The sequence below is a fragment of the Rhagoletis zephyria genome, unplaced genomic scaffold (assembly GCF_001687245.7).
Source record: "Rhagoletis zephyria isolate East Lansing unplaced genomic scaffold, Rhagoletis_zephyria_1.1 Rzeph_scaffold_04084, whole genome shotgun sequence".
In the NCBI taxonomy this organism is placed as follows: domain Eukaryota; kingdom Metazoa; phylum Arthropoda; class Insecta; order Diptera; family Tephritidae; genus Rhagoletis; species Rhagoletis zephyria.
This window is the reverse complement of record NW_016161167.1, coordinates 21,434-31,875: the sequence shown is the minus strand read 5'-3', so window position 1 is coordinate 31,875 and position 10,442 is coordinate 21,434. Positions and strand designations below refer to the sequence as shown.

Here is a 10,442-nt window from a genome sequence, read left to right as displayed (position 1 = left end):
CTACTTGATGAGCTGGTATTTGGGTTGTTCTCTTTCAGTTGTAGCATTACTTTTGTCAATGCGGGATGGGCTCAGTTGCAACGAGCCGAGGGTATTCTTCAGTACTTTCGGCTTTGCAGCATCTGTAAAGTAAAGTAAAGTAAAGATCCTATATTTTGTGAACTTTGGTTCAGTTCCATGGTGCTACGGTTGGTGGGTAGGTATGCATTTAATTTGTGCCTTTATTGCCGGCCTTTTCTGTCGTAAGAGAGCTTGGCGGTGCCGTAGCTCTACTTGGATGATAGCAGGCCTCTTTTGGCAGCCTTTCCTTTCCTTTTGTTTCTATTACTGCTGTAAATATGTTAAACTGAGTAGCTTCAGAGGTCGTTGAGTATCTGAACTACTCCATTCGCGATTGTAAGGTGGACGTTTATTCCCAAGACAAAGACAACCTTTCATGTTTCTCGAAAAGATTTCAGACAAATCAGAATCTCGTCTTCCCTATTCAAGACTTTAGAGGGACTGATTTGACCGCATATAAAAAATACTTGGTGTCCTTGGTAGCATTTTGGGATTTGCCTTAAGGAAAACGGTTATCTCTGCCAGAGGGAGTACAGGAGTTCCTGTGACAATCTGTGTCCTATTTATAGGGCAGATGAGCTTTTAGTTGCTGGGCGAAAACACCGACACGCAAGTTTCTGACGTCCTACTAGCCGGTGATGGGCCGACTCTTGACGGATGACAGGACTCTTGACGGGTCAAGTTAGCAATATAAACTCATGCGGTTCGACTATTCTCACAGCTGTTTTGCGGACGAAAAGGTCAAATCATCTCCGTACTTTCTTCTCAGCTGCACTGCTAATCTTTAGGTGACCCGTTTGCTTTTTAGGTTCATAGACTGCAAACTAAAGTTACTTTTTTTATATTTACAGTTTGATTGATATTTGTTTGAAGATAAAATTAGCGGTACTTTTTGATTTTCATTTTTAGGTAGTGATTGTTTAAGGTTTTCGATACAACTCAAGATTTTCTCGAACTTTCTACGAAGCCATTCAGGCTTTTGTGTTTTGCTTTTTGGAACTTTTTCGGGTTTTTTCGGGAGAGATGGTATTTTTCCGAGACTTTTATGGATAGTTGGGTATTCTTCTTATTTTATTTTCTAATTTTCGAAATAAATACTGAAAATGCCGATTTAGTATTCTTCAAATATGTACAAAACTAAATTATCTTTAAATTTATTCAAATAAATAATGTTGTTTCTTTACTCTAATTTAAATAAATAGCCTCGCTAGCATAACACACAAAAGCGCCACTGCGGAGATCTGCGACAGTCCACTGCCATTACACAAATCTCTCTGACATGCTAAACACCAAAAATCGGTATCGTTCGCGTCAATGTCCAGATCTTGCCGCACCGAATCGCATGCGCTTTGTCCCTCAAGTATAGCTATGCAGCCAAGTTGAAGTTTCTCTTCATCATTATCTACGAAAAAAAGAAAATAAACAGCGTTTAAAGAAACGAAAAAGTACTAAACGTTAGACGAACTCACCTGTAATCTGCGCGCTATAGCAGGCATAATCCTTCACCTCAGCCTGCTCGATTCGCGAAGTAGATCGGTAATTACGAATCAGCAGACCCGAGGCGCTCGCCTGCATAGCTTTCAGTACTTCCTCAATAGTGTATGTTTGTCCATCGTCTGGACAGTTGATTATTGACTTTTCATTACAGTCGTCTCCATCGCAGGTATAACATAGTAGGGGTTTTGCTGTTTTGAATAGAGTAAAAATTATCATTAATTTCCCAAATTATTCCATTTGTATCTACTATACTTCTGATGGCAAAGATTTGTAAGTTGATTGACCATAGCGCAATGAGAGTCGAAGAGCTATCAGCAAAGACAACTTTTTATACAAAATGCGAAAATAAGATGATGTGAAGTTTGCGAAAAAATAAGGCCACTAACAATTGATAACTTCTCAATGCCGTTAACTACGCCAACTGTGACTTTATTGGGTAATGCTGCGGACGAATGAAAATTTAGTTACCTGTAGGCTTGACCGTAGAAGGACTCCCTGTCGAGTTGGCACTGGGCGTTGACTCCCCATTGGCACTAACTGTTGTATCTTCAGCAGGTGAAATTGTTGTGTTCTCTGTTGTTCCGCTGCTGGGAGAAGCCGTTGGTCTATCTGTTGTTTCGCTGCCAGGAGATGTGGTTGTGCTCTCTGTCGTTTCGCTACTATGCGAGGCGGTTGTACTAGAAGTTGTCTCACTACCAGGAGAGGTCGTTGCGCTCTCTGTTGTTTCGCTGCTAGGAGATGTGGTTATGCTTTCAGTCGTCTCACTACCTGGAGAGGCAGTTGTACTATCAGTTGTCTCATTTTCAGGGGAGTCTGTAGTACTATCAGTTGTCTCAGTATCAGGAGAGGTCGTTGCGCTCTCTGTTGTTTCGCTACTAGGAGAGACAGTTGTACTATCAGTAATCTCACCACCCGGAGGGGCAGTTGAACTCTCTGTTGTTCCGCTGCTAGGAGAGTCAGTTGTACTATCAGTTGTCTCAGTATCAGGAGAGGTCGTTGCGCTCTCTGTTGTTTCGCTACTAGGAGAGACAGTTGTACTATCAGTAATCTCACCACCCGGAGGGGCAGTTGAACTCTCTGTTGTTCCGCTGCTAGGAGAGTCAGTTGTACTATCAGTTGTCTCAGTATCAGGAGAGGTCGTTGCGCTCTCTGTTGTTTCGCTACTAGGAGAGACAGTTGTACTATCAGTAATCTCACCACCCGGAGGGGCAGTTGAACTCTCTGTTGTTCCGCTGCTAGGAGAGTCAGTTGTACTATCAGTTGTCTCAGTATCAGGAGAGGTCGTTGCGCTCTCTGTTGTTTCGCTACTAGGAGAGACAGTTGTACTATCAGTTATCTCACCACCCGGAGGGGCAGTTGAACTCTCTGTTGTTCCGCTGCTAGGAGAGTCAGTTGTACTATCAGTTGTCTCAGTATCAGGAGAGGTCGTTGCGCTCTCTGTTGTTTCGCTACTAGGAGAGACAGTTGTACTATCAGTAATCTCACCACCCGGAGGCGCAGTTGAACTCTCTGTTGTTCCGCTGCTAGGAGAGTCAGTTGTACTATCAGTTGTCTCACTTCCAGCTGAGTCAGTAGTACTATCAGTTGTCTCAGTATCAGGAGAGGTCGTTGCGCTCTCTGTTGTTTCGCTACTAGGAGAGACAGTTGTACTATCAGTAATCTCACCACCCGGAAGCGCAGTTGAACTCTCTGTTGTTCCGCTGCTAGGAGAGTCAGTTGTACTATCAGTTGTCTCAGTATCAGTAGAAGTCATTGCGCTCTCTGTTGTTTCGCTACTAAGAGAGACAGTTGTACTATCAGTTATCTCACCACCCGGAGGCGCAGTTGAACTCTCTGTTGTTCCGTTGCTAGGAGAGTCAGTTGAACTATCAGTTGTCTCACTTCCAGCTGAGTCAGTAGTACTATCAGTTGTCTCAGTATCAGTAGAAGTCATTGCGCTCTCTGTTGTTTCGCTACTAAGAGAGACAGTTGTACTATCAGTTATCTCACTTCCAGGAGGGGCAGTTGTACTATCAGTTGCTTCAGTACCAGGAGAGGTCGTTGCGCTCTCTGTTGTTTCGCTACTAGGAGAGACAGTTGTACTATCAGTTATCTCACCACCCGGAGGCGCAGTAGAGCTCTCTGTTGTTTCGCTGCTAGGAGAGCCAGTTGTACTATCAGTTGTCTCACTTCCAGGAGAGTCAGTAGTACTATCAGTTGTCTCAGTATCAGTAGAGGTCGTTGCGCTCTCTGTTGTTTCGCTACTAAGAGAGACAGTTGTACTATCAGTTATCTCACCACCCGGAGGCGCAGTTGAACTCTCTGTTGTTTCGCTGCTAGGAGAGCCAGTTGTACTATCAGTTGTCTCACTTCCAGGAGAGTCAGTAGTACTATCAGTTGTCTCAGTATCAGTAGAGGTCGTTGCGCTCTCTGTTGTTTCGCTACTAGGAGAGACAGTTGTACTATCAGTTATCTCACCACCTGGAGGCGCAGCTGAGCTCTGTGTTGTTCCGCTGCCGGGAGATGCTGTTGGCTCACTACCTGAGCTGGTACCTTCAGTGGTCTCACCACCTGAAGTTGAGACCTCAGTTGTGTCGCCACCGGATGACACAGTTGTGCCCTCTGTAGTTCTAATGCTAGGAGCGGCTGTTGTGACCTGTGTAGTCTCGCCACTAGAAGGTACATTTGTACTATCAGTGGTCTCACTACCTGTAGAAATAGTTGTGGTCGCCGCACTATCTGTGGGAACAGTTGGGCTCTCTGTTGTCTCGCCAATAGAAGAGACGGTCGCAGGGGCATCCGTTGTGTTGTCTGTGAAAAAGTTTCAAATAGATAATGAGTAATATATTTTGGGGTGGTTAAATATTCTTTTTGGTTTTGGGGTTGACCACCCGCAAGGGAAAATACATCAGAAGCTTTTTTCGATACATTGAAGTAATAGAGTGCAACAAACCAAGTCCAAGCTATGAGTCTTTACATTTCTGCCTCTAATACTGGTGGCACAAAAACGAGTGTACTCTCCTAGAAGCAAAGATGATCCGAGGCCCTTATGACTTACTTGTCGTCCTCAAATATTTGATATAATGTTCTCACCAAGCCCGCCTGGGATTTCATTATTTAATATATATGAGAAGATGATTGGAATACATTTCCAAAATACGCCCTACGATTGCCTTGTCTCTAAAACTATGCACTCTGGAGAATATTACGACTGCTTGAGCCGGAAAAAACTGGAACTCAACGAAGATTGCTTTCGGCCGAAAATATTGCTGCTGTGAAACAAAATGTGGACCAGGCCGGTAACGCTATTGCGTTGAACGGCGAACGTTATATGTGTTTGAACAAGACGACACCACTTGCCACACAGCGCATGAAAGAGTGACCATATTGCGAACGAAGTTCCTAGGATGCATTATCTCACGAAACAACGAGGTCGAATGGTCGTCAAGGTCTTGCGATTTGACCCCATTGGACCTCTTTCTCTGAGCCCACGAGTGAAGTATGGTCTACGCCAATGAGACCGAGATGAATTCAGAGCTGAAGAACGAAATCATACACTTTATAATAGATATGTAGTACGAAATAGTAGGGATCCTTTTGGCACTAATAAGGGATAATTTGGTGACTGTTTGAAGACCTTTTCTGAGATATTTTTTTAACCGTTTCGGGCTTGTTCAGGACTATTTCCGGATCGGGTTCATTTTGGGCCTAGTTAAGGATCATTTATGGACAGTTCACGAATATTTCGGGAGCATTTCGGGACTAGTTCGGAACTATTTCAGGAAAATTCGTGATTAGTTAGGGACCATTTCAAAACTAGTTCGATATCCTCACGGAACAAGTTCACGACTTTTTCAAAACGAAAGTCTTGAACTATTTCCGAAGTGGTTTTGAAGAAGTCATGTACTGGTCCCGACAAAATGAATAAAAAAATATGAGACTAATGTTTAATTCCCAACCTAACCATTTATGTTTATAAATGAGTCGTTTAATGCACGTATGGTAGGCACCGACTAGTCTAGACTAGCTGGTTTGAGTTAGTGCGACGGCCTACTAATTCGACAACTCTTAACAAATGTCGAGTATGCCGAAAATTGTCAATGTCAAGTATATGGTGTTCTTGCGAACCTTGGATAATTTTTTAAAGATATGAATTCATCTAGTTTTTCTTCATTATGAACATTTTGAAAATGCGAAACCATCGTATAGTTCATAGAAGTACATATGTTTATGTGTGTAATATTCCCATGTTTGGATTCGACTGATAATAGATTGATATCAAAGATAAGACAAAATATCAATTTGTAAAATTTCGATAATTGTCATGTGCACATTTGCGGACTTACACACAAACATACATGCATACCTAAATATGTATATTTATTTTTATAAATAGGTACATACATATAAATTAGGGAAAATTTTAGTTAATATGAATATGTCCGATGCTTTTAATATGAGTAACCAATTCAGGCGAAATGTGAAGAATGTTTCTGAAGCATGTTGGAGAGGATTCACAGCAGTGAAGTAAAACAAAAATAAAGGTAGCCAAAAGAGGTTCTTGGTAGAACATTTGTCTCTCGCTTAAAAAGACTTCTGAGACTTCGAAAGATATTAGCTGCAGCAAACGCTGCAACGAACCAGAAATATAATTGTGAATGAACCAAAGTCAATTGGAAACGCTGATGGCGCTGATTGCGCAGTGTGTTCTGGTCCCACTGAACATCTTGCTCCAACAAGGGGATATGGCAGTCAAAGATTTTAAAATCAGATTTTATTGGTGAAGTACCCTTGCGGAAGGCAAGTACTGTTCTAAAACCGGGGCTTTTAAAACTTTTCAAAATGTTTGAAAATCATTTGAGCGCCAAGAAACTGAAGGGCTCAGGAGCTGTATTTCTACAAAAACTAGTTAGAGAAAGTCACTTCTACCCTAAAAAAAAAAACTTACTTGACGTATATCTCAATTAAAGGACTTAACCTGGCCCAATATCAATGAATCAATACACTAATATAAAGCGGAGGGAGTTCTTCACAACAAAGTGTGCTCGCTGCCAACGATCCTCCAATGACGAAGTTGGTTCTCTTTCACAAACCCAGAAGAGAAGGAGAAGGCCGAAGGATCGGAGAGCGAAACGCAATCAGGGCAAACCCTGTTCTGTGGCTAACCGAACTTCTCCTGTTGCTGAATGCAGTAAGCGGCCCTGGTCTATGGAGATTATTCCAGAAGCCATTGGGACCTTGGTGGATGCACCGGCATCCAAATCTACTGGCGATGGTTGCAAAGGAAGGGACACTGCGGTGACACCCACCAATGTATGCCCCAATGCCTCTTTGAGTCATAGTATGGCGCGTACTGGTGTGGCATTGTCTAAATCCGATCAGCCAGACAGACCTCTGGCGCCACGAAGCCCTTTTCTAAAACCAAGGGTAGAAGTGATGCAAGGGTCAAAGCCTTCCAATTACGTCTGGACGTCTGGGGCCCCAGCCAACTAACGAAAAGTTTTTCTTCTTATATGCAAAGCTATAGTTCCTTAAAAAGACTGTACAAATGTATAAACAAATTTAAGGCCACAAGTCCAAAACATGTCTAAAATTTTGAAATTATTATGAAAACTGTTTTATTCTCAAAAATTTTTTTTTCCAAAAAATCGGCAAAAAGATATTTTTAAAGATTTTAAGATTAATATGAAAATATTTTCTCTTAAAATTCTTTTAAAAATTGCTAAAATTTTTATGTTTTATTTTTTATTTTTTTGGCATTAGTTCCACTTTCTATAAAAAGACTTTTTTCTTAAAACCCTTCCACAATTTTAGAAATACATATTACGAAAATGATTCCTTTTCTGCAAAAATTTCGAACAGCACTTTTTTAAATTTCTTAAAATTTATTTCACTTACAATTAAAAAAGAGGTTTCCTATTTTTTTTCTATTTAACTTTCAATATTATCTTTTGACATTTTTTTAAACAATTTTCGAAAATTGCGAATAAAATATTTTTTAGAAGTTTTTGATAATTTTTTAGTCTCAATCAAAAATATTTTTTGTTGCATTACCTTGAAAAGTTTTGAATGTTAATTTTATAATTTTTGAAAAATTGTTTCTTAAATTTTTGTAGTTTTGACCAAAATATATTTTTGAAAATGCTTTTCACTTTAAAGGGCTGTCTGCAGGTCTCAAGAAAACCGAAAAATCCATATAAAATGGCGCACAAGAAATAAAAAAGAATTTTTTTTTTATAAAAATTTCTTAACTCAGTATGCTGTTCTCAAGAAAAACTGCTCGTAAATTTATTTCTTCAAGAAAATTTACAACAAAGTATTTTTTAAACAACAGAAATAGTGAGAATTATGTATTTCGTATAATTTTTCTTGAGAACTGCATACAGCCCTTAAGTTAAAACAAAGCATATTTAACGGGTAGCAATATTGCAGCTGATTTGATTATTATTATTATTTTTTAATATTTCTTCTCTTACATGTCAAACACTTTTAATTTCGTTTACAAAAGTTGTAAAGTATCAAAATCATTTTGAAACCTTATTTCATATAAAAGAAGCGTTTGAAAACTAGTTTTTGGAACGTTCGCCTAGTCAGCAGTACAAATGCTGATTACTGGGCTTTGCAAGGGGTGGATCGATGCTTCTGGAACCAAAAAAAAATTAAAAATACCAAGAAAGATAGTCGCAACAATTTTTAATTTTAGAGTTTTATTTTTATTTTTTTTTTTGTATTTCACATGGCAGACCTTGTTTTTTTCATATGCCGTGAGGTAAAACGAAAAACTTTAATTTTTTTAATTTTCGAAACTTTTTTGACAACAATTTTTGAATTAAAATATTTTCGTAAATCATGAGCACCATATTACATACACTGCCGGAAAAAGTATTGGCACATCGAATTTTGCACAATATGTATGTATGTATATGCACCAATTTCTATTCTAATATTTTTCCGCGAATTTTTTATAAAAATATGGTTCATTCTACAACAAAAAAAACAAAACTTTGTGCAAAACTCGCGAAAATTCAATAAATTTTCATGCAAATTTTCAACTTTTTTTTCTTGAGTAGATAAGCAGTTTTGTAGCCCATTAAATTCTAGTATAACAAATGCAAGTTCGGAGTAAATCAAAAATCGCATTGATTTTTAAAGAACTTTTTTGTTGAAGGTGTTTTGAATTTTTTCTATGTAAAGTATTTTCGATTTTTTTTTTGTATGGAAGAGGCTGCGTGAAAAAAATTGCCAAAAATCAACGGTAATTCGTAGCTACTTAGAACTTCTACTTTATTGCAATAAAATTGATTGGGCTTCAAATCTTCATACTCAAAAAAATTCTAAAAATCTGATTAAAAAGTTGAAAATTTGCTGAATTTTCGCGAGTTTTGCACAAAGTATATTTTCATGTTGTTTGTTATGGAATGGACCATATTTTTATAAAAAAATTTCGGACAAAAAAATTGTTGCGTATATTGTAAAAAAGCAGCTGTGCCAATACTTTTTGCCGGCAGTATATATGTTTTTGTTCTATGTATATTTTTCACTATCAATTAACAAACATTATTTTTTTCTAATTGAAATTAACTGATTTAGCGTTTACAGAGTGCTCACCTGCAAGCGAGCTGCCCGCAATAGCAACGGCAAGTAAAAACACTGCGAGGAACCTCATTTTGAAAGCAGCGTATGTAATATGAAAGCGCTTTTTATATATTTTTATTTGTTTTTTTTTTTTTCTTTTTTAATCTCTCCAAACAGCGTATAATTATCCTTTTGGCAGCGGTCTTTTTTGTTGTTGATTATTTATTTTGTGTTTTTAGTTAAGTTAGCGTAAATTCTTAAATTTATTAAATTCGCGCAAAATTTCTTTGAACGTATTTTTCTTCGTCGTCGTCGTTGTCGCGCTTTTTATTATTTTTGAGACCAAATTCGTTTGAGTTTACCGTAACGACTACCAATTGAACAAAGTGTTAACATGGCTTTTATCGTTGCGCCGCATTGAAGTGGTCCGTTAGAAATCGTCTAGCAAAAGGCTTTTAGGCCATACCGCTCGTAAGCGAGTCTCTTATCAGTTCTAATGCTGCGTCGGAATGGCAAGTGTGCACCGCAAAGGGGTATAAATCGGTTAATGGGCCTAAATTTGTAAGTAAGTATGTATGTACGTGCATGCAATATGAAGGCTTGAAGGTAAATATATGAATATGTATGTACTCGTGTTTAAGTACATTGGTATTGGTTTGTGACGCCTCCAATTTTTTTTTTTTTTTTTTTTTTTTTTTTTTTTTTTTTTTTTTTTTTTTTTTNTTTTTGTGAATGAAAAAATTACCTTTTATATTAATTCTTTATTCACCCCTTTTTATAATGTTAAAAACAAAACATGTGAGTACGTACGATTGTGTGTCTGATTTTGTCGAATTTATCGATAAGTGCATTGTAAATTATAAGCGATTATCGTAAACGACACATGCTTTTAAATTTCTTTTATTGGAATATTAAATAAAAAATTGTATGCACCTAGTGATGGCGATGCTTTTTAATCGAGTTGATTTGCTATAAATAGTAATTACCCTAAGAAGTTTTCAAATAAAATCATGTGCATATTCAAATTTACACATATAAAAATTCGGCAGGAAAAATCCTAGAAAGAAAAATTTCACAGCCCCCTGAAATTGCAATTTTTTTCTATGGATACGTTTTCGAGATATTTGCTATTTACCGTTATTCAGTTTAAACAAGTAAGAAAGTCTAAGTTCGGGCGGAGCCGAACATTAAATACCCGGCGCAAGTATTAAATATATGTTTTTTCACCTTTCCGAAACCTTCCGCTAGATGGTAAGCCGGGGTGTATCAATTTTGAGTAAATTAGCGTCCTTCAATTTCGAAATATTGAAGTTTCAAGCATTTCTGAAATT

General features: G+C 38.1%; 1 protein-coding gene across 1 annotated transcript; it reads right to left on the bottom strand.

The window, feature by feature from the left end:
- LOC108370242 (flocculation protein FLO11-like) lies at positions 1-9,202 on the bottom strand. The gene is made up of 5 exons (XM_017625540.1): positions 9,145-9,202; positions 2,026-4,347; positions 1,530-1,745; positions 1,325-1,462; positions 1-122 (listed from the first exon to the last, which is right to left on the bottom strand). Exons 1-5 carry the CDS (start codon positions 9,200-9,202, stop codon positions 1-3), a joined length of 2,856 nt encoding a protein of 951 aa, XP_017481029.1.
- Between the last annotated feature and the right edge of the window lie 1,240 nt (positions 9,203-10,442).